A 25,467-nucleotide genomic window follows, 5' to 3' on the forward strand; every position below is an offset into this window, starting at 1 on the left:
AAGAGTGGTTGTCTGGCAGTTGGAAGGTTGCTGGTTCGATCCCTGCCCTCAGTGTGTCAAAGTATCCATGACTAGACACCTAACACCTGAGAGGCATTCATTTAAAGCATTCAGGATAAAAAGGCTATATTATAAATGCAGTCCATTTACCATTAATACTATCGATAATAATACTAATAATAATAACAGTAGTGGTAATTTGGCCTCTCTCTCATGGCGGCAGATGTGTCGGTGAGCCTGTTGTCCCTGGTGGTGACAGCCTGTGGCTTGGCCCTGTTTGGGGTGTCTCTGTTCGTGTCCTGGAAGCTGTGCTGGGTCCCCTGGCGGGGGCGGGCCCTGAGCCTGCTGACGGGCGCTAAGGAGGGGCCGGGCGACCCGCAGGGCGCCTATGCGGAGTCTGACACCGGCGGGGATGAGTACGGGCCGGACTGCCTGAAGGAGCCGGCGCTCACGCCCCCGCCCGAATCCGCCATGAAGATCAGCCACACCTCCCCCGACATCCCGCTGGAAGCCCAGGCCACGGACCGCCAGAACTGCGTCCACAACGCCCGCATGCAGCGGCAGATCACTGAGCCCACGTCCTCAGCACGGTCAGTACCCCACACTGAGCCCAGCCCCTCAGCACGGTCAGTACCCCACACTGAACCCAGCCCCTCAGCACGGTCAGTACCCCACACTGAGCCCAGCCCCTCAGCACGGTCAGTACCCCACACTGAGCCCAGCCCCTCAGCACGGTCAGTACCCCACACTGAGCCCAGCCCCTCAGCACGGTCAGTACCCCACACTGAGCCCAGCCCCTCAGCACGGTCAGTACCCCACACTGAGCCCAGCCCCTCAGCACGGTCAGTACCCCACACTGAGCTCAGCCCCTCAGCTCAACAGCACTTTATTATACCTTTCAAGAGTAGTTTTCAAGTTCTTGAAATATTTTACAGTCCTTGCCTTCAATTACTGGTGGTGACTGACATTACATCAGTCAGGGATTACATGAATAATATTTCATTTTTGTATTTTATATTTTGCAGATAGCACAAACACCCAGAGAGTGTTGAACATAGTTCCCATAGTTCCCGTATTTAACCCTCCTATTATGTTAAGAGTTTATGACCGCTTTTATGTTTGGGGGAAATTGACCCCAACAGTTTAAATAAATAGAAAATTATTGCAAAATAAAAATGACATTTGTGTTGTGTTGTGTCCCAAATGACTAGCCTTTTATCCATAAATATGAAAAATCTGTGAGAAACGTCTCATTTTAGATCGTGAGGTACACGATCCGAAAACTGTGATGAATCCCACATTATTTGTGTAAATTACGAAGGATTTAGGGTAAATTTAATTTGGCTCACGTTTGATAAATGAGGCCCATTGTTAGAGAGCCAACAAGAGAAATTACAACATGAGACAACTCAAAGCCCTGGCGAAAAGCAGAGTGCTGATAGCACTGAAAGTAAGAGGCACTCTGCCAGAGATGCATTTCATCGATTTTAGCTGAGGAAGGGAAGCTCAGGAACAGGCAGGTTTATTTATGTTGAATATTTTGGACACCACCACCTCCCCCCCACACCAGACTATAGGTGAGAGGACACTGACGCATGTCTCCCTCTCCGTTTGAAGGCACAACTCCATCCGGAGACAGATGAACCTGTCGAATCCGGACTTCAACATGGCGCAGTTCCAGCGGCAGGAGTCTCTCCCGGGCCTGGGTCTGAGCCTGGGCCGGATCAAGCCCGAGCTCTACAAGCAGAGGTCTGTGGACGGGGACGAGGGCCGGCGGGGCAACAGCTGCGGCCGCCTGCACCTGGTGCTGAAGTACGACTGCGACCTGGAGCAGCTCATCGTCAAGATCCACCGGGCCCAGGACCTGCCTGCCAAGGACTTCTCGGGCACCTCCGACCCCTACGTGAAGATCTACCTGCTCCCTGACCGGAAGACCAAGCACCAGACCAAGGTGCACCGCAAGACTCTCAACCCCGTGTTCGACGAGGTCTTCCTGTTCCCCGTGGGCTACGCGGAGCTGCCTATGCGCAAGCTCCACTTCAGCGTCTATGATTTCGACAGGTTCACCCGCCATGACATCATCGGTCAGGTGGTGGTGGACAACTTCCTGGAGCTGAACGACTTCCCCCGGGAGACGAGACTCTGCAGGGACATCCTGTACGTCACATCGGTGAGTGCCTCTCTGGGTCCCGGGGTCCGCTGGAGTAGAAGCTCTTTGTGGCCATCACACCATACATTTAGGCTCTATGTGAATTGTCTGGCAGTAATGGATATGCTAAGTTCTCATTTCACAAGGCAGTTAAACCGCGAACAAAAAGCACCTTCTAAAAGAGGCTTTTAGATGAGGAGAAATGCACTCTTGAGACTCTCCTTTGCAGTGTAGAAAGTTTTGCATGGTTTTAGAGGAGCTGAGCAGAATGAAAATGTCTCGCAGGGGAGATAGACTTCTCGAAGTTGTCAGGGGAGGAGTGCGTCAGGACGCGGCTCAGTTTACAGAATGTCTGCTCTGAGGTCTTTGAAAGATTTGATCCACGGATGACTTTGTTCTGACTTGCGAGTACTGTAAATGCAAATCGCCTGCACAGCAAGGCACCAAATCAATGTCACGTCACAGCATGATGAAGAGCTCCATTTTGAACCTGTCAAGGACACGGTGTAACACTGCGCTATGTTTGCAGACGTGGCAGTGGCATTAAGCACAACTGAAGGGCGGGAACCATGTGAAGCTCTTTCAACATTGACGGGCTTTGCATATCTGTGAATATGAGTCATCTGGGACAGTCTCTAAGCAATGTGTCGAAACAGAGAACATTCCAAGAAAGGATCAATAATCCTGTTTAAAATGGCAGGGCATACCACACCTGGCTCAAATACCTAATTGATTTGGATTCAAATAGTTTTATACACTTTACTGAGCTTCCCTGGTGTATTGGAACCTGCGAAATACAAAAGTGCAAACCCTGCCTCTTTGTCCTCTTAGTTGGCTGAATTGCACTACGCAAGATCAATTGAGCACAGAAACAAATACTCCTGACTGAAAAAACCTTGCCTATCTGAGGTCAACCAGCCACCAGCTGTTTATAAACATAGCTTGAGCTGTTTTTTTCACGAGGGCATACATATAAATAATTACGAAATTGTAGGTGCTGGTTGATGGTCAGGAACAGAGCAGTAGGACAGTACAGCTGAATGTGTATCAATCCACACCAGACTTGTCAATTACACATCTGTGTCTTCTGAATTGACAGTGATGGAAATTGATGGAATGACACAATATCGTTTCTTTAGACATTACTCCTATACAAACTACGCCTGCAGCGTAGTGGTTAAGGTGAATGACTGGGACACGCAAGGTCAGTGATTCTAATCCCTCAATAAACCACAATAAGATCTGCATAGTTGTGGGGCCCTTGAGCAAGGCCCTTAACCCCACATTGCTCCAGGGGAGGATTGTCTCCTGCTTAGTCTAATCAACTGTACGTCACTCTGGATAAGAGCGTCTGCTAAATGCCAACAATGTAATGTAATATTAAGTACAATTGTATTGCCAATTTCACTGTATTGGATTTTATTTACAATAATTGTCGGGTGTTGTTTGGGCGTCTGTAGTTTTATAGTTGTCCCATATGTTTGAACATAAAACATATACAGTAGATCATCATCCATGTTTATTATATGCCGCCTTTTTTATCCATTTTTAATAAGGGTGCCAATAATTCTGGTGCCAACTGTTTATTCATAATACAGACCATTTATAAGTAATGACCTAGACCTAGAAAATACGCTGCTCACACCCAAGTATACCAATTTATTTGGCATGTGTTGGAGAGTTCATCTTCATGATTGTTGACCTCTATAAACTGCTTTGATGGAGAAAAACTTCCTTAACAAAGTTAAGGAACAAGTGAATTGAATCCAGGCCAAACACAGCGCACCAAAATCACCGTGCTCTCTCTGTTTTTGGGGCCAGCTCTCCTGTGAAAGTTAGAGAATCGCCTGCTTGCATCAGCATCATGGAGCCACACTCGTCTTCTCTGTACTCAAGGAAGTTTTCTGCCCTTGTGCAAGGTGGACACTGTGCCCGTCACTGCCCTATTTAGCATAGTGGGTTAATGTCTCTGTCACACTAAAAATAGTAGTGTGCTCGGTTTGTCAGCCTTTCCCTCCCCAGTGAGACGGCTGAATGATAGCAGCCTCCGAGGCAAGAGTACAGAGTGATCTGTGGCCTCCTGGGCAGGTAGACATGCCGAAAAAGTGCAGGAGGAAGGAAGAAATGCCTGGGAGTGCAAAGTAAAATGTCCAGTGTCAATTAAACTCTGACAGAGTACATACTGTCCAACAGGGACTGTATGTACTAGTGTCAATTAAACTCTGACAGAGTACATACTGTCCAACAGGGACTGTTTGTACCAGTGTAAATTATACTCTGACAGAGTACATACTGTCCAACAGGGACTGTTTGTACCAGTGTAAATTATACTCTGACAGAGTACATACTGTCCAACAGGGACTGTATGTACTATGCAGGAGTTGATCTAAGGCTGAACATTTCACTGTGTATCGGTGTAGACCTGCAGTGTAGTACTGAAGACCATGTTCCGGAAAATGACTGGGAAACGGTTTCACACAAGCAACTTGCGGCCTTGCTGTATGGTACTGAAATTGTTCCCATTTCTTTGCTACTGCTGGTTATGTTTTGTTAGCTGTACTTATCCAAATAATCAGCCAGTCAACACATGCAAGCAAAATGGGGGGTGAAACAAAAACAAATGCGCATTAATACCTCTCGACTGTAAGAATGTTATTCCACAGCACTTTTGGACCAATCCTTGGCTTTCCTCAGTCCCTCTTTAGGAAGGTAGTTTGGCAGAATATTTTATCACTGGCATCCACAGCGAAAGAGCTGCTCTAGCGGGTGCAGTGATAATGAACAGGAAGTTGCCAGAATGTATCCACCAATCACCAATTGCAATGTTCAGACAGTTCTTACCAACAAACTCTGTGACTGGTGGATCTCCTCTGTTCCATCTGCAAGTCAGGTGATCATCACATCCATGCTGGTCTATCCAAAGTGCAGATTCTGTAGCAAGAACATTGGTAAAACTTTAGAATGAGGTTGCATAACCTGGCATGTACTAATGTAGTTGTTAATTATCAAAATACTGAACAGCTTTGTTTATGTATTTGTACATCATGAATACATGCTAATATGTACATTCGTTCATGCCAATTCATATTGAAATTAGAAAGCCAGTTAATGTGTCTGTTAATGCTTAACTAATTATAAATTTATCCTATGGTTTGCTTATGTATAAATATTCATATTTCTATATATATATATTCATATATTCATAGTTAAGAAATACTTTAACGAATGAAAAGTGAATTTCATGCTGAATGAATGCATTTGTATATCATTAATTCATGCTAACAACTACATTAGTTAATGCCAATTCATGTGAATTTCCATCTGTAAAGTGTGTCCAAAACATTTGAATTGTGGAGCAGTAATTGCCTGGGAGCAGACTGAGCTCTGGGACAGGAATGCTGGTGCAGGGTCCTGAAGACACCCCTCCCTGGGCTTCACCACCATTGTTTCAGCAACCCAGGAAGCAGAACCTGACAAAAAAAAGACATCAAAAACAAAGAAAAGAAATAATAAATGAAAGAAGAAGAAGAGCCAAGGAAGAAAGGAACAGGCTAAACGACACTGTCAGCGTAATGAGTTTCTCCACGGGGTCAAACCGTCTACATGGGGAGTCCTCATCGAAGGTCCAGAGTAGAGTATATCTACAAAGCCTGAGGGACATGGAGAAACCCTGTCCATGCCCCTGGGCCACATGTGGCCCCATTCAGCCCTCCAAACTAGGGCAGACCTCCAGAGGAATGACAGAGGATGGAGGCAGACCCACTCCAATCACATTCATAAATCACATCACAGGCTTGGGCCTGCTGTGTGTGTTCTTTATACAGTACAGTGAGAGAGTCGCTCTATCAGAGACAGTGAGAGAGTCGCTCTGAAAGAGACAGTGAGAGAGTCGCTCTAACAGAGACAGTGAGAGAGTCACTCTAACAGAGACAGTCAGAGTCGCTCTGAAAGAGACAGTGAGAGAGTTGCTCTGACAGAGACAGTGAGAGAGTCGCTCTGACAGAGACAGTCAGAGTCGCTCTATCAGAGACAGTGAGAGTCACTCTATCAGAGACAGTGAGAGTCACTCTATCAGAGACAGTGAGAGAGTCGCTCTATCAGAGACAGTGAGAGAGTCGCTCTATCAGAGGCAGTGAGAGAGTTGCTCTATCAGAGACGGTGAGAGAGTCGCTCTATCAGAGACAGTGAGAGTCCCTCTGACAGAAACAGTGAGAGTCCCTCTAACAGAGACAGTCAGAGTCGCTCTATCAGAGGCAGTGAGAGAGTCGCTCTATCAGAGACGGTGAGAGAGTCGCTCTATCAGAGACGGTGAGAGAGTCGCTCTATCAGAGACAGTGAGAGTCCCTCTGAAAGAGACAGTGAGAGAGTCGCTCTGACAGAGACAGAGAGAGTCGCTCTATCAGAGGCAGTGAGAGAGTCGCTCTATCAGAGACAGTGAGAGAGTCGCTCTATCAGAGACAGTGAGAGAATCGCTCTATCAGAGACAGTGAGAGAGTCGCTCTATCAGAGACAGTGAGAGAGTCGCTCTATCAGAGACAGTCAGAGTCGCTCTATCAGAGACAGTGAGAGAGTCACTCTATCTGAGACAGTGAGAGAGTCGCTCTATCAGAGACAGTGAGAGAGTCGCTCTATCAGAGACAGTGAGAGAGTCGCTCTATCAGAGACAGTGAGAGTTGCTCTATCAGAGACAGTGAGAGTCTGACAGAAACAGTGCGGGAAAACTGAGTGGTATTGAAGCAAAGCAGCTTTGTCTGTGCAGAGCTTCACGAAAAGGCATCTGTGTCTATGATGTTCGGCCTGGTATGCCCTGCCCGTACTTCTGTAAGCGAGTTCCCGTGTCAAACTCATGTCCCAGAGGGCCGCGGTGCCTTTGGCTATTTGTCGTTTCCTTAGGCTTTGGCACCAAGGTGTACAGACTCTTCAGCCAAACATCGACTTAATTTAAGCGCCTTTGTGCTGAGGCACAAAGCAGCAGTTGCCATGGCCCTGCAGGACAGGAGACAGACGCCCCTGTCCTGCTCAGGGCAGCAGGCTGCGGCAGCCCTTTGAAGAAGACGTGTCTGTGCCTGGCGACAGTGTTGATTTTTCATCAGCCTGTGCCAGTCCTGTTCCATTTATGTCCTGACCTAGGTCAACGGGAAAAAAAGAACTGACAACTGTTGTTTGCTGTTTGAATGATGAAAAAAAAAAAAAAACACCCTTCATGTTACGTTACTTTCTATCTTGTTCAAATATTCCTTGTAGTGTACAGCCAAAAAAATGTTTCTGGGCACTGCTTGAGTTCAGCCCCGGGGCCAATTGCCTCCAGTGTTGTGTATATAAACAGTGATTGAAAAGGCAACATGTGACCCACAGCCAAACATGCTACGGGACATTTATGCGCTCCCCACTGGCAGTAGCTCATGCATTCTGTATTCAAAGCAAATGCATGGGAATTCATAAACTGGCGGCGTGACCACAGATCCTATTACAATATATTCCTATCGCCCTCCCTCCTATTAAGTAGAAAGGTTTTCCTTTAGTAAAAGGAGTTTCTAGTGTTTCCTGAATATCCTGAATTTCCATTTGCTAACCAGACACATGTTCCACAGACTAATAGCTAACCACTATCTAGCTAGTGCTGCTATGCTAGTTATGTATGGTGGCAAATCAATGCAAAAAAAAAAATCTATGCGCACAGAATTTGAGGAACCATGTGTGCAGCCCAAAATTGTGCATGGTAACTGCTGGTCCGAGTAGCATATACACTTACTTATTAAGTAGACCTGTACAACAACTTGTTAACGCAAATATTTAATCAGCTGATCATGTGGAGAAACTAAATGCATAAAAGCATGCAAACGTGATCAAGACGTTCAGCTGTTCTTTACTCAAAATGTCAGAATGGGGAAGAAATGTGATTTAAGTGACTTTGACCGTGGAATGATAGGGTGCCAGACAGGGTGATTTGAGGATTTTAGAAACTGCTGATCTCCTGTGATTTTCAAGCATGAGAGTTTAGAGAGAAAAAACAACCACTGAGCAGCAGTTCTGGGGGCAAAAATGCCTTGGTAATGAGAGAGGTCAGAGGAGAAGGGCTAGACTAGTTGAAGCTGACAGGAATGTGACAGTAACGCAAATAACCACACATTACAACAGTGGTATAGGTAATATATATGTATATAAGTGGTAATAGGTGAATACACAACGAGGCAGACCTCTTAAGTGGATAAACTACAGCAGCAGAAGTGTCTCTGATAGAGCGACTCTCTCACTGTCTCTGATAGAGCGACTCTCTCACTGTCTCTGATAGAGCGATTCTCTCACTGTCTCTGATAGAGCGACTCTCTCACTGTCTCTGATAGAGGGACTCTCTCACCACTAAGTGTATATGTGTATATTTAGAGTGGTGAAACCTGACCTGGACTACCTGAGAGACACTGAGTACAGAGCATCCATTCAGAATTTAGTATTCAGAGGCCATGGTATAAGTGTGTATAACAATTGCTTTGTTTGTTTAACAAGAACATCTGTTATTATAGGAGCTAGGTAGAAAACAGTTTGATTCTTCAACTTATCTGGTCCCTTTCATGTAGAAATATCTCTCAGAGAAACAGATAACATCTCTAGTGAAGAGAAACACTTGAGAGATCATGAAAGCCAAAGACAACAGAGGGAGATCAGAGTGTGGCGTTTCCTCTTTGCTGATTTGGTTTTCTCCTGCCTTCACATTTTCTCATTCATTTTCTTTTACTTCACTGGATTTACCAGCTCGCTTTTTCAACTGGCTTGTCTCCCTCTCATTCTCTTTCACTACCTCTCTCCATACACAAACAGAATCACACACACACACACACACACACACACACACACACATACACTTACGCACACACACACTCACACACACACACACTCACACACACACACTCACAAACACACACACAAAAGGAGCTGGTAATACAAATGAATGAAATGTAGGGTTGAATTGGTATGAAATCCATTCATCCACATCCATTCCAGGGGAAGGGCGGAGTCAACTTAGCTGGTAAAGATGCAGCTCCTTGATTGGACACAGCAGAAGATCAGACCAAAGCAATAATATGGAAATAAATTGACAGACAAACTGGAGAATAACAGCATCCTACATGTGGGAAATAAAAACAGCATATGGCAGCATATCCTGCTAGATGTGTCCAAAACACATTCACAAACCCATAAGAGGGTATTTTCAAAGGGAAAGAAGTTGCTAATTTAATTCTATGCCCTCATTTTAAAATTGAACACATTTCCATATACATTGCAGCAGTAGTGTAGTCTATTTTTAAAGACCCCTTTCCCCCTTTTCCCACACTTTGTGATGCCTAATTGTATTCATAATCAGTGCTCCTTGCTGCAATGCAATCCATTTTTGGAGAGAGCGGACAAGCACATGCTCTCCTCCGAAGCATGTGATGTCAGCTGCCGCTTCTAATCACCCTGGAGTCTGTGATTCAGCTCCTGCAAAGGCTTGGAGAAACATATTTGATGTGCAGGTCAACAGTCCCATCAATGTACTGGAACAGTGCCTTCAGAGATACCAGACTGTGGGGCCCATACATGCACTAGAACAGTGCCTTACAGACACCAGACTGTGGGGCCCATCCATGCACTAGAACAGAGCCTTGACAGATGTGACTAAACGTGAATGTGTCTTCCTTGTGTTATAATGTGTGTGGGTGTGCGCATGCATGTGTGCGTGCATGTGTCATAAACTGTGTACAGTATGCATGATGGAGTTGACTGTAAAACACACACATGCTGGATATGCCCTATGATTTCACTGTTTCTTTTCAGTTTTTAACGGACTTTCAAGGAATCGAATGCTTCGGCAGGTGTTTCAGCATTTACAAATCAATCAGTTTGTGAAGACAGCTTTCTCCAGACATGTGCAGTAAAATGTAGTCACTTATGTTTGCTTCCATTTGCCATGAAGTCCAAATGTCCCACTGCACTGTTTGCTCAGTAACCTTTCTTACTGTGACTTACAGTCAGTTCCACTCAGAATAACAGGCAACCTGGCCTGCCAATGCACAAAAAATACTTACAAAAAACAAACAATATGATTACTGAGAGAAACTGAAAATGCTGAACATTTGAAAAATACTGTACTTTATTTGTGTTCCAATGGAACTAACCACAATCAAACATTAATTTAATAAAAAATAGATTTCACCAAAATCAAGGTTGCATAATTATTGGTTTATTGACCGGTGCATCCACCCCTGGCAGGGATAACAGTGTGGAGTCTTTTCCTGTAATGCTTCACAAGTTTAAGGACCACATTTGGTTCCTCTCTGCAGATCCTCACATGAACCTTCACATTCTTGGGTTTGCGCCCATCAGCTGCCCTCTTCAGTTGGATTAAGGTCTAGCGCCTGAGATTGCAGAACATTGCTTTTGTTGTCACAGAACCATTTCTGTGTGGATTTTGAAGTATGCTTTGGGTCATTGTCTGGCTAGAAAGTCCACCTACAGCCAAGCCTCAGCCTAGTAGTAGAGGCAACCAGATTGTCAGCCAAAATTGCCTGCTAATTACAACAACCCCGAAACATCACTGACCCACCACATTTCACTGCAGGTATGATGCACATCTCCTTTTATGCATCTCTGTAAAATCAAACTGGAAGCTAAACCGTTTTCTTCTGAGGAAAAATAACCTGGGGGGAGGTGCAGTCGCGTTTGACTCCATGGCCTTGTTTCTGGCGAAGGCGGAGCTTGGCAGTAGCAGGAACTGTATGGCGAGTCTCTAGTGCTGCTGGCAGTGCATTCAGTGTCCGCCATAAATATAAAAAAACAGAGTTGTAAAGGGCAGTTCATTTCTCACTGACAGACGGGAAGAAGAATTCCTAATCAATGGAAAGCAGATGATTTACTGACGGGGTGGTTGTGCTGTTGAGAGCGACCACTGCTTGCAAACACAAACAACGCGTCTATTTTTGCTCTAGAAACCACACTTTGCAGCTGCCTTCCAGGCTTTGGGAAAATAATATTGATATTTCCTTCAACAGCCACAGCGCTTTCGACGGAGAGCTTCAAAGCCTTGTCGCCATCGACGACGACGTGTCCGTATTTCCTCTTTAGTCCCCAGTCTTCTGCCGTGACAGCGACAGTTTAATCTATCGCAGCGGTGGTAATGGGATGATGGATGTAGCAGTCCCGTCCTGTGTGGTACATTTTAGGTCCAAAGTGCTGCCGCCTGACCTAATAGAGGACTATCAGCAGCTGCGATATAAAGTAACGCTGCCTAATGCAGAGAAAGGAATGCACCCCCCCCCCCCCCCTTATTTCTCAAAATGGGGGGAGGAGACCCTGTCTATTTAAAGGTACTTTACAAAGTGAAGAAGCCCTGGGGTGGGGGGGGGGTAATTACCCAGGATGCATTGCCTCTATTCAGCTCCAGCCCCATCCATTTCTCCAGGGCTCTTCTGTAATTTCATTGACCGAGTGCCAGCGACCGTAATCGCACTGCCGAGCAGGTTTAAGTGCTGGTGAGACGCCGGGCTGTTGTCTGCGGGCGAAAGCACGTGATTATTGGGGGCCTTCCTGGAGGAACCGGGCTCCGAGGAGAGGACCCAGCCAGGACATTTTGGAGCGCTTTGATGACCTGCAGAAGGTTGCTTTTTGAGACACCGCTCCTTTTTTTTTTTAACTGTTTCTCATTTGGCTGTACCAGAATGGTATATCCACGAGTCACAGTCAAAATGTCACTGTGCCAGAATATTTCCTTCACAGCAGATTTGACCTTTTGAATTCCATGGTAGGCATAACATTGTTTAAAAAATGAACAAACTGGACTGATTTATCACTGATTTATCACTTTCCAAGTGCTTTTGACGTCCATTCACGGTGAACTGCGATCGGCAGTCATAATGTAGAGATTCAATATGATGATCACGGCAAAATGAATACATCTGTGAGGTGTGAAACACCATCAGAACTGGCAAGTACCTCCAATGGTACACACTGACGGCAAAAACCATTTAAGGGTTTTTTAAATGTTTTTGATTCTACCACCAAGGGGTAGTAAACATAATGCTATGCGGTGTCCAGTACCAACTTGGGATACAAATGTGTTGTGGTGTGATTTTGACCCTCTGTAGCTGTATAAAATGTAAAAAAATTCAATTTTTTTCGAAAGATTTCTTGGTGAATGATTCTGGTGGCACTTTCCCATACACTTTCTCACAGAGTTTTTCATATTTGTTGATAAAAAGCTTGTAATTTAGGAGTCCGTGAGAAGTCATAGAATCTCAACAAAATAGGAGGGTTAAGACAGGATGCTTCTGTGATACAGCCTCCAGTCTTTTGCAGGGCTGCTACTGTACTGACGCTGAGACCTGCAGTAGATCAACTCATTTGTCTGATCAAATTGTTACTGATTTTGGATATGAACCAAAGTGAGTGCCCTCTGTTTGTCCAGAAAAGGTCCTGTTGAGTCATCCACTGGAATATGGTAGGTTTGTCATAATTAGCTGGCAAATGACAAACCAACACGGTTTGCAGCAGGGCTATGAAAGATTTCAAATACTCCTCCATTATGGACAAGCTAAATGACCTTTCGAAGGAGCCAGAAAGTGGGCCAATCAGAAACGGGACTCTTTCATTTCTTTGCGCTGTACTTGTATGAGCAGTTGAGCAATGTCAAGCACATATAAAAATACACTAACTGTGGAGACACCTGAGTCTCATTGATCTTTGTTGCTGTCACATATAAAAATACCAAAGAAATATAAAACAACTGAATACTTATAGAGGAATTCCACTAAAACATATTTCAGTTTTTCTGCAGAAAACAGTAAATGTTTTATGCACTAGAGTAGGCTTGTAATATGTTTGTGGGCTTGTTGTGTGATTTATCAGTTTTTTACATTTTTTACATTGCATGGGCTTATGTACGGTATGTATTAAACATCAGCAACAGCAGAGAAATCAAATGCACTGCAATATCGATTTATCAGTCTGAACATTTACATCTATTCCCATGTGGGGACTAAAAGGGTAGAGTTTAATTTATCACTGGAGATATTGGGTCCAGGTCCTTCATGACATCAAGAGGGACAGAATGGGCAACAAATGTTTTATCAGGCGATTTGTATACAGAGATTTTTTATAGAGAGCTTTGTAGGTAGAACTTTGTGGCAGCACGGTGGTGCACTGGATATGATCAACACCACAATCCTGACAGGAGCCTTTCTGTGTCAAATTTAGTTTCTTGACAGATGTAGTACTCATATTTGTTTGTTTTTGGGTGGTACGTTTTGGGAAGAGTTGAGGCGGGGTAGTGAGGCATAATCTTCATACTTTTTTCCAAAACATATTAAATATTAAAACATATTAAAACAACCTAAATGATGGAGATTTAGTAAAAGAGCAAACAGGAAGTTTAGCTTGTTAGCCAGCTATATCCAGCTATATCTAGTGTAGCCAGCTACGTATATCTAACAGAAAAAGTAATATGTTGGGTTTGCTAGTAGCTATGAGTGCCTGTAATTAATTAAGACCGGTAGCTAGTATAACTTAGTTAGTGGTGTCATGATGATATGACACATCTTATAAGAAATAATGAGCGGGTTTGAGTAGGGCTGGAAACACCAATGAGAACACATTTCTCTGTAGGGCAGCCTGTAGCGTAGTGGTTAAGGTACATGACTGGGACCCACAAGGTCGGTGGTTCTAATCCCGGTGTAGCCACAATAAGATCCGCACAGCCGTTGGGCCCTTGAGCAAGGCCCTTAACCCTGCATTGCTCCAGGGGAGGATTGTCTCCCGCTTAGTCTAATCAACTGTATGTTGCTCTGGATAAGAGCGTCTGCCAAATGCCATTAATGTAATGTGATTTCTGCCATGCTTTGTTGCTGCTTTTGTCCTCAAAAATAAAAGAGAGGGGTTTAATCAGAGCATTGACCAAATAAAGCTGTATCTGTTTCATGTTCAGCAGACCAACGTGCTGCGTTCTCCTGTTCCTTGTGGAATCAGTCAGCCAGATGCATTAGATTATAGCAGTCTGAAAGGCAAAATGCCTTTCCAGGGGTTCCAGGGGTTCGTGTGCAGGGGCATGCCCTATGGGGCAGCACAAAACGCCTGTGGAATTGGATTGGCCACCCCAGGTACCACTGTTACTTCCTAAATACCACATTGACATTGGCTAATGTAGCTGTTGGCAATAGTGTGCTCCCCTTACTGAGTATCTGACCGGCCCCGACCCCCCCCCCCCCCCCCCCCCCATGAAGAAATTCCTGGTTATCCCCCCAATTCAGTCCATGTTCCTTCCTTTTTTGGGGTGCTGTGAGGTCTCATCCACCCGATTGTCAAACAATCCACAATTAAAGCGGCAAAAAGGCGGTAGGTAATCCACCATTCATATGCTGATAATGGGTACCCACTGCACCCCACGTTGGGTCTGGATCGGGGCTGTCGGCAGTGATGAGCCTCTGGAGCCCATGACCCGGGGAGGAGTCCCTGCTCCACACAGAGAGGCCCCAGGAGAATTCAGTGACCTTTTCTGCTGATCGCTGAAGAGGCACCTGGGCCCTGAGAGACTTTGCCGGAAGGTTGCTGTCTGTTCCGTCACACCCTCTTCTCCCAGTTTTCAAAAATCTTTAATTAATTTCTCAAATCAAAGCTCAACCACCAATGAAACTGTAAAGCCTAATTTGCTAATGTTCCATTTCAAAACTCACACACTGAAGTTCAAAACCTATAAACTAAAAACATATAGGCTAAGATTAAAGTATACTATATTGAAATTATTATTCATTCATTCATTATCCTAACCCGCTTATCATGAACAGGGTCACAGGGGGGCTGGAGCCTATCCCAGCATACATTGGGCGAAAGGCAGGAATACACCCTGGACAGGTCGCCAGTCCATCGCAGGGCCCACACACCATTCACTCACACACACCTATGGGCAATTTAGACTCTCCAATCAGCCTAACCTGCATGTCTTTGGACTGTGGGAAGAAACCGGAGTACCCAGAGGAAACCCACGTGAACACGGGGAGAACAGGCAAACTCCACACCGATGGGGATTCGAACCCAGGACCTCCTTGCTGTGAGGCGGCAGTGCTACCCACTGCACCATCCGTGCCAACACTATATTGAAATGCAATCAAAACTATAAAAAACAAGTTTTTTATTATGGTTTTAGAGACAAGGATTTGTGGTACCATTCAACATAGATGATGGATACCTTGATATATCAGCTAGAGATTGCCAGGAATGGATCAGACATACACATAGGTTCTTTCCCCAGTGTATAGCAAGAGAGGACATAAGATGTGATGTTGATGAGATCATGTGTGTCATGATCTGTGATCATGTGTGTCATGAAGTCCCCAGCATTTTTGCCTGTTCTTTCCCTCTGCCTTTTCCGTAGTTCTCTTCTTTCATTCTTTTCACCTGTTGTCACTTCCTGATTATTGTGCACATCTGATTCTTGTTTCCCCTTGTTATCAGTCCTATTTATACCTGTCTGTTTAATTTGCTCTTTGCCAGATTGTAATGTGATTCTACCATTCTCACATTTTCTCTGTCTGATCTGCCTGTTTTGACCCATTTTGCGCACCTCGACCACCGCCTTTTGGATTACCCTTCACTTTGCATTTGACCCGCTGTGTTTGGACTTTATTTGGATTCCCGGTTTGCGATGTTGGATTTTGTTTCCGGTTTGTCTGCCTTCTCTAACTGCCTTTCTGTTAACAAACTTTTGCCTGTGACCGCGACCACACTTTGGATTACTTGTGTTATACCTACTCGCTTGGTTACCAAACCCCTGCCTGGATTACTGAACATGAACAGCATTGTCTACTATATTCCTGTTTGCCCGTGCTTGATCAGTGCCTGTTTGACCTGCAAGTCAAACACATTCAATATAGACCTTTATTGGAAAACCTTGAAGTTTCAAATTGGTTCCTTGGTTCTGCACTCTGTCAGAACAAACTGGCCAGCATTGAACTTGAAGTCTGAACTCTGCATGTCCGTTTGACTAACCTCTCTGACTCCACGATGAACACCCAGACCACTCGCCCCACGATGGCCCAGGTTCCAGAAATTACTCGACTAGCTCCCTCGGAACCCCGTCTGCCACCACCTGAATGCTATGCTGGAGAACCCGGGTCCTGCAGATCCTTCCGGTCACATTGCTCCCTGATCTTCCTCCAGCCTTCCTCTTTCCCTACTAAATGCTCTAGGGTAGCCTACGTCATCACTCTGCTGACTGGGAGTGCTCGAGAGTAGGGAGGGGGGGGGGGGGGGGAGGAGTCGTCGGACCCTCTGGAGTGTCAGTTTTGCCCTCTTCGCCTGAGCCATGAAGAGGGTCTTTGGCTCTGCCTCCGGACCAGCAGCAACGTGCCTACTCTTCCAGATCTGTCAGGACCACCGGTCTGTCTTGGACTATGCCATTGAATTCCAGACTCTGGCTGCTTCTGCAGGCTGGGACAATGTCTCACTGCATGGCGCCTTCTACAATAGACTGTCAGACCGTATCCTGGACGAACTAAGCACCTGTGATCTGCCCACCACTCTTGACAGACTTATTGACCTGGCTATCCATGTAGACTCACGCCTGATGGAGAGACGAGCTGCGAGGTGAGCGAGAGAACCCAGATACCCCAGAACAACTCTCACCCCACATCCCAGCAGTCTGCTCCTGGTGCATTACCCTGAACCTGCGCCCATGCAAGTCGGCTGTGCCAGTCTGATGCCCAAAGAATGACAGAGACGTGTATATGAGCGACTGTGTCTGTACTGAGCTGACTGTCTGCAACTGTCCAGGTCCTAACAGGCACCACTATTGATCCATCCCCTTCAACTTCCTGTTCCACCCTGTTTGCCACAGTCTCCTGGAAGGGGCTATGACACCAGGTACAAGACCTCATCAACTCCGGGGCTGACGCCAGTTTCATATGCCCCACTCTAGTCCATTGCCTGGCAGTTCCCACTTCAACCCTGATGCAAGCCCGATGGACTAATGTTCTCTTTGGCGCCCCCTTGGCCAAAGTCGACATCGTCACTTCACCTGTCATTCTACTGATATCAGAGAACCATTATAAAATCAGCCTTTGTTCCTGCGGTTTTGGGCAGGCTATAGCTGTTAGGCCACAACCCCCAAGTGGACTGGGTCCAAGGGACCATCACGGTCCTGGCTGCTATGCCTCCTGTCTCCAGTCAGTCCTCATCTACCCTGGCTACCAAAGAAACGCCCCCTGGCCTATCTTCTGTTCTTGCCATCTACGACAACATTGGTCAGGTATTCAGTAAGTCCCAGGCCTGCTCCCTGCTTCCTCCCCATTCTCCTCCCCCTCCTCCCACCCACACTTCCTCAGCCCGCCGTAACCTCCGCTCCCTCTCACCCTCTTCCTTTGCCAGCACCGTCACCGCCTCACTCCCCCCTCTCGAATCCTTCTCCAAACTCCCCGCTGACTCTGCATCTGCCACCCTCCTTTCATCTCTCTCCTCCGCCTTTGACTCTCTCTGTCCCCCTGTCTCAAAGCCACCTCGCACATCCCCTCCCAGTCCTTGGATATCTGACACCCTCCGTACCTCCAGGGCCAGCCTCCGCGCAGCGGAGAGGAAGTGGGGGAAATCCAGAGACGCTTCCGACCTCATGACTTACCAGTCTCTCCTGGCGGCATTCTCTTCCGATGTCACTGCCGCCAAAGCAAAATACTATCAAACGCAAATTCAGAACTCTGCTTCTAACCCCCGGAAACTTTTCTCCATTTTCTCCTCTCTCCTCAACGCACCGCCTCCTCCTCCTCAGTCCTCCTTCGCTGCTGATGACTTTGCTGATTTCTTCGATGAGAAGGTCACAGTCATCCGCAGATCCTTTACAACCACCGCCCCCCTCACTGTGCCCTTCCCCCCCTCTAGGCCCATCCCTTCCTTTTCCACTTTCTCCCCCCTTACAGACTCTGATGTTTCTCAACTCCTGCTCTACCACCGCCCTACAACCTGTGCCCTTGACCCTATCCCCTCTTCTCTTCTCCAAAATATCACACCTGACATTCTCCCATTCGTCACCTCCCTTGTCAACTCCTCCCTGTCTTCCGGCTGTTTTCCGGCATCCTCCAAGAGGGCTACCGCCCGGTATCTCTTCTTCCTTTCCTTTCTAAAACTATAGAACGAGCCGCTTCTACTCAACTTTCTTCCTTCTTTTCTAACAACAACCTGCTAGACCCCCATCAGTCTGGCTTCAGATCGGGCCACTCGACAGAGACTGCGCTCCTCTCCGTCAGTGAGTCACTTCATGCCGCACGAGCAGCCTCCCTCTCCTCTGTCCTCATTCTTCTAGATCTCTCTGCTGCCTTCGACACTGTGGATCACTCCATCCTCCTGTCTGCCCTGTCAGCAACGGGCATCTGTGGCACAGCCCTGGACTGGATTGAGTCCTACCTCTCTGGTCGCTCCTTCCAGGTTGCCTGGGCTGGTTCGGTATCGACACCTCGGCCCCTCGCCACAGGAGTTCCCCAGGGCTCAGTCTTTGGCCCGCTTCTTTTTTCTCTCTACACTCGCTCCCTTGGCCCTGTGATCACTTCACATGGGCTATCCTACCACTGCTACGCGGATGAGACCCAACTCTTCGTCTCGTTCCCGCCGTCTGATACGCAGGTTTCAGCCCGTATCTCTGCTTGCCTGAGGGACATCCAGAGCTGGATGGACAACCACCATCTAAAGCTCAACCCAGGTAAAACTGAAATGATATTCATCCCTGCTAATACCTCTCCCCATCTGGATCTCTCCATTTCCCTCGGGGATACCACACTCACGCCGTCACCCAGTGCAAGGAACCTCGGCGTGGTGATGGACAGCAGACTGTCCCTTTCCGAGAACATTGCGGCGGTGACCCGGTCTTGCAGGTTCTTCCTATACAACATACGAAGAATCCGCCCCTTTCTCACCCCCTACTCGACCCAGCTCCTGGTCCAAGCGATGGTTCTGTCCCGCCTGGACTACTGCAATTCCATCTTGGCTGGCCTCCCAGCGTCCGCCATCAGACCCCTCCAACTCATCCAGAATGCAGCAGCTCGTCTGGTCTTCAACCTTCCCAAATACTCACATGTCACCCCCCTGCTTACTTCCCTCCACTGGCTGCCTGTCATGGCTCGCATCAAATTCAAAACATTGGTGCTAGCCTTCCAAGCAGTTAAAGGGTCTTCCCCAGCTTATCTGCAAAAAATCATCAGACCCTACACCCCTGCCAGACCTCTTCGTTCAGCCTCCACAGGCCGCTTGGCACCTCCCCCTCTCAGAACCTCCACCTCACGCTCACGACTACTGTCTGTTCTGGCTCCACGGTGGTGGAACGAACTCCCCGTTGAGGTCAGAACTATAGAATCTCTCCCCACCTTCAAGCGCAAGCTGAAAACACACCTCTTCAAACAGCACCTCTCCCCATCCCTCCCTACCTCCCTGTGAACCTTAATTGTTGTCTCTGTGACTTGTGTATCGGTATTTTAGTTGGCTAGGTAAGCAGTGTTTGGATAGTTAACTTTGGTGACTTTTGCTCTGTTTGTTTGTTTGTTCAAAAAAAATAAAAATAAAATAAAATGGCCCTTGTCCTTATCTTTGTTGTACAGGTAGCAGTTGAAATTGTACTTACCTCTAGGGTCTTTCAGCGAACTTATCCCTGGTTATGGGTATGCACTTTGTTGTACGTCGCTCTGGATAAGAGCGTCTGCCAAATGCCAATAATGTAATGTAATGTAATATGACTGTGCCATAGACCTGCTTCCTGGCACCGCTCCCCCAAGGGGACATCTGTTCTTGCTGTCTGCTCCTGAGACCCTAGCCATGGAGAAGTACATTGGTGAGTCCCTCGCTGCTGGTCTGAAAAAAGACAAGTCATTCCAACTTGAATACTGAGGGCTGCAAGGTTTTTACCAAGCTGGATCTGTGCAACGCTTCTGGTGTTTGTCCGTGAGGGTGATGAGTGGAAGATGGCCTTCAACACCCCCAGCAGCTACTACGAGTACCATCATGCCTTTTGGGCTCACCATGGCATGCCTGCCCCCGAGAAGCAGTTCCCCCTTGAGGTGCTCTCAGAAAGAGCTCCAGACAATCCTGCCGCTGAAGAAGCCCTGAGGAGCTGTCCTGCACCTGATGATATGCCTGCTGACCATCTGTTTGTGCCTGAAGCAGTCCGGCCTCAGGTTCTGGGGTGGGCTCACTCCTCCCCTCTTGCTTGTCACCCTGGAGTCAGCCGCATGCTGGCTCTCCTGGTTTCTGGCTCTCCTGGATTGCCGGCTCTGGTGCAGCGGATTTTGTTGCCACCTGCCTGGAGTAAGCGTGTGAAAAAGCAAGCAAACCAGTGACCTCAGGGACTCCTCCAGCCACTATTGGTCCCACGTCGGCCCTGGGTTTTGTCACTGGTCTCCAAGGGGATGTCTGCGGTTCTCACTACAGGTGCATCTCAAAAAATTTGAATATCTTGGAAAAGTTATTTGTTTTCCGTAATTTAATTCAAAGTGACATTTCATACATTCTAGATTCTCGATTTCACACAGTGAAATATTTCAAGCCTTTTTTTGTTTTAATCTTGATGATTATGGTTACAGCTCATGACAATCAAAAATCCAGTATCTCAGAATATTCAAATATTACATAAAACCAATCAAAATAAGGATTTATAATACAGAAATACAGTCAACCTTCTGAAAAGTATGTTCATTTATGCACTCTATACTTGGTCGGGGCTCCTTTTGCACAAATTACTGCATCAATGTGGCGTGGTATGGAGGCAATCAGCCTGTGGCACTGCTGAGGTGTTAGGGAAGGCCAGGTTGCTTTGATAGCGCCCTTCAGCTCATCTATATTGTTGGGTCTGGTGTCTCATCTTCCTCTTGACAATACCCCATAAATTCTCTATGGTGTTCAGGTCAGGCGCATTGGCTGGCCAATCAAGCACAGTAATACCATGGTCAGCAAACCAGTTACTAGTAGTTTTGTCACTGTGGGCAGGTGCCAAGTCCTGCTGGAAAAGGTCAGCATCTCCATATAGCTGGTCAGCAGACAGAAGCATGAAGTGCTCTAAAATGTCCTGGTAGACAGCAGCATTGACTTTTTACATTTACAGTAATGGCATTTGGCAGACACTTTTATCCAAAGCGACTTACAGTTGATTAGACTAGGCAGGAGACAATCCTCCCCCGGAGCAATGCAGGGTTAAAGGCCTTGCTCAAGGGCCCAACAGCTGTGTGGATCTTATTGTGGCTACACCAGGGATCGAACCACTGACCTTGTGGGTCCCAGTCAGGTACCTCAACCACTACGCTACAGGCCCTTGATTTGATAAAACACAGCAGACCAAAACCAGCAGATGTTTTTCAATCGGCTTTGCTGGACAATCCTCTCAAGGCTGCGGTCATTCCTGTTGCTTGTGCACCTTTTCCTACCACATCTTTCCCTTCCAGTCAACTTTCCATGAATATGCTTTCATACAGCAGGCTGCGAACAGCCAGCCCTTTCAGCAATGACCTTCTGTGGCTTGCCCTCCTTGTGGAGGGTGTCAATGAGTGTCTTCTGGACAACTGTCAAGTCAGCAGTCTTCATGATTGCCCGGCCAAGTATTAAGTGCATAAATACTTTTTTTTTGTATTGGTCTTATGCAATATTCTAATATTTTAAGATACTGGATTTTATGAGCTGTAAGACGTAATCAAGATAAAAATAAAAAAACGGCTTGAAATATTTCACTTTATGTGTAATGAATCTAGAATATATGAAAACTTTTCCACGATATTCAAATCTTCTGAGATGCACATCTTTAGTTGATCGATTTTTCAAGATGGTCCTCTTTGCGGCATTGCCTAAGCTGCCCTCATCCAAGGAGACAGCAGAGCTCCTCTTCACCCACAGAGCTCCTCTTCATCCACAGAGCTCCTCATCATCCATTCCGTCTGCACGGGCTCCCCTAGAGCTGACCATGGATCCTGCTCCACAGTTCTCCAGCCGCATCTGGAAGTCCTTCTGCTCATTGGAGCCAAAGCCCAGTTGTTACCTGGTTTCCATCCCCAGACTATTGGACAGACCGAGAGGATGACCAGGAGCTAGAGAAAAGCTTTGCCTGGTTAATATGCACACAACCCGCTCCCGGTCTCCTCCAGGGGGCTTTCACCAGTTCCCCGGGCTATCAGACAGCCCTGTTCCCAGAGGAAGAGACGGACGTGGAAGTTCCAGCCACCTAACTCCCCATACAACGCGCCCACCAAGCCCAAACCACTGTGCTTTTGTCACTTTGTCATTTGTAATTGCTGTATATCAATGCAGCCTTGGGTTTACTACTTGTCCCTTGTGTATAATTTGTGCCACATTCTACACAGTAAACATGTGCCATTCTGATTTGTAATGGAAAGTTTGTATTAAAAAAAAAACTCATTACAAGAACAAAAGAGACAAACTAGAGATTTGACTTGACAATTTGTTGGTGCTGAGAGGTGTATGAAGAGTCAACTCAGTATTAAAAAATATTTGTTAGCAATTGTAAAAAACAAAACAAAAAAAACAACTGTCAATCAACACTGACCATGTACATTTTACTGAGTACATTTGACTAAATATAAACCCTGTTAGAGTTTAATTAACAGCAGTTTAATTAACTGTGGTTTTAGACAGACTAACCATCTCTTTCCAAGTTGTCATTGGTACCAGCAGTGCCATATATATGGGGGGCGGTATAGGTGATTTCCAGGGGCCCTCTGGATGGTAGGGTTTTGAACCCTGTGACATTATACTTCAACATCTTGTTGTCCTCAAGTCCTAAAATCAGTTTATTCAAGCAAAAGTAAAATGGCAAAAGACAGTGGTTTGAAATTCGGCACCTCACAGTCGGAGGTGTGAGGTGTCTGGGCCAGGGAGGAAATTTAAACAATTTAAAATCAAACGGAAAAGGCGGCGCACGGTCGCGGCAGCGCTATTTTGAGAGAGGTGATAATTGAACATCCGCTCTTAACGTGCGAACAGATGCTTCCTCGTTCCCGCGAAGCCGCGGAATTTATTTAGTGAAACTGGAGGACTTTCCAGATGCACGCTGTTTCGCGGCTCAGAGTCCTCTTCAGGTCCAGCAAATATGTTCATGTCAACATGTAAAGAGTCTTTGGTCACGTTTGTTTTTGTGTGGTTGTTTTTAGGATAATGTGGACCTGGGAGATCTGATGTTCTCTCTCTGCTACCTTCCCACTGCCGGGCGACTGACCATTACGATGATTAAGGCACGGAACTTAAAAGCTATGGACATTACAGGGGCATCAGGTAAGCCTACATTTATATACGAAGACATATTCTCATATTAACCTGAATATTCAAGCATTGGACGATGACAAAAGTCAATTACAATAACCCAAATAAGTCAATATCTCAGTTATGAGTAATCATATTAATGCTGAATCACTGAACCACCCAGGACATGCATCACATAGGAATTGTGGGTCATTGTTCCCTCACTCATTTTGTCTGTTGCCATGGCCTATCCGAAAATGTGCTTCTTTTTTTTTCAAGACTTGTTTTCTTAACTCAGAGAAAAGAAAGTGATTTCTTGCAATAAGAAAGCACCAACAGAGGTAATGTCTTTAAAATGAGTTCTGAAAATGATGCAAATGGGGATGAAGACTATGATTGATTGCAACAAGCTGTTTGGCAAAAGTACAAAAAAACAACACACGGTAATGCAAAATTATACATTTACAGGGAATATGGTCGATGAATAATACATAAATACATTTACATAAATACATTTATGGATACTGTGATTACCATGTAAACAGGAATACCAGCTATTGTCATATTCATTGGTGCATGTGAACAGGTTATTTAAGTGGATGAAAGCGTAGTCCGTGACATGCTGGGTGTCTGTTCACACCTCACATGCTTTTGTGAAGTAACCATGACATTGCTGTAACTCCGACATATTTATTGGTATCAATATCCATAGCAGCACAAATAATCCAAGCAGTACTCAGAACAAAAGATACAAAAAAATAGAGAAAAAGGTACAAAAGCTTGTCACTGGGCTGGTACCCATCAGATTAATAATTCAACTTGCAATTTGTTTTTGGTTTGTAAAAGGTACTTATTTCTACCCAGAAGGACGTCGCTATACCTTTCAGGGAAAATCTTGGAAATTTGTTCCTTAAAGAACAAAAATGTACCTTTACTTATTTTTTGAGAGAGTACCGTGATGTAACATTCTTACACAGATGACAGCTTACAGAACACTCAGAATTAACAACAATGCTGCTACTTCATTGCAATAACAAGGCATTCATCACACGGACTGACAGTGGTATTGTGTTTTGGCAGTACTCTATTGTAAAGCAGGACCATACATTCCGATGCTGTTGTTCTGCCCTCTGCTACACAGAGCCCAACAGCAACATTACAAGAGTACATTGTGTGTTATATTGGCTCTCGCCTGCCAGTATAGCACTTTTCAAGGTGATATTCACAATAGTACACACAGAGGCTGGTTGTGTGAGTACAGACCGTCTTCATAACCTCAGATGAAGGGGTGTACAGAAGGGTATTACAGCATGTTGTATAGTCCTAAACACTTTCCATTCCTACTTGGTTCTTCTCTTCCAGACCCCTATGTAAAGGTTTCACTAATGTGCGAAGGACGGAGGCTAAAGAAGAGAAAAACATCCACAAAGAGAAACACGTTGAACCCAGTCTACAATGAAGCCATAGTCTTTGATGTTCCACCAGAAAACATTGACCAAATTAGCCTTTTAATAGCTGTGATGGACTATGATCGGTGAGAAACCAGCCCTTTTTTTTTTTTTTTTTTTTTTTGTTACATTAAATATTAACTTCCCCATTTGGAATGTTCCCTCTCCTCTTCGTGTAAAGGTTTTGGGCAAAATCATTTTTTTTTGCAACCCCCATCAGCCATGAGCCGAAAGTACAACTGATCCCTCACCAGGGCCCATATTCCGTACAAACACTGTAGCCAGGTGACTGACAAGCAGCAGTCACAGTTTTCCATTCTGACTTTGCCGGAGCGTTCATTTAAATAGAACTGTAAACAAGCTGGTGAAGTCATAGCAGTGCTATATAGTTATTTTATCACTGCTATTAACCAATTCGATCATGAGATTGGTCCTGCCCATTTTATAATTATTGTTTAGTAATATCTTTTTTAGCAACAAAGCATTAGCTAAATCTAGCTTTGTAAATAGTGTCTGACTCTGACACTCACGCTGCTGCGGCACTACTGGTCGTTCCTCTCGTGACGTGCTTCATGATTGGTTAAGGTAATATATGTTTTGTCTATCACGTAGCCCTGTGTTGTAAAATCAGTCCAA

The 25,467-nt window shown here is 45.8% G+C and overlaps 1 protein-coding gene across 1 annotated transcript in view; it reads left to right on the forward strand.

Annotated features, from left to right (window-relative positions):
- Positions 1-25,467, forward strand: part of LOC133111662 (synaptotagmin-9-like) — a 56,402-nt gene that overhangs the window by 26,863 nt on the left and 4,072 nt on the right. Inside the window, exons 2-5 of the mRNA XM_061222184.1 lie at positions 224-590; positions 1,618-2,170; positions 23,296-23,416; positions 24,746-24,917. Coding sequence (XP_061078168.1) covers positions 224-590; positions 1,618-2,170; positions 23,296-23,416; positions 24,746-24,917 — 1,213 coding nt within the window. The remainder of the gene's footprint in view (positions 1-223; positions 591-1,617; positions 2,171-23,295; positions 23,417-24,745; positions 24,918-25,467) is intronic.

The sequence above is a fragment of the Conger conger genome, chromosome 15 (assembly GCF_963514075.1).
Source record: "Conger conger chromosome 15, fConCon1.1, whole genome shotgun sequence".
Taxonomy (NCBI): Eukaryota; Metazoa; Chordata; class Actinopteri; order Anguilliformes; family Congridae; genus Conger; species Conger conger.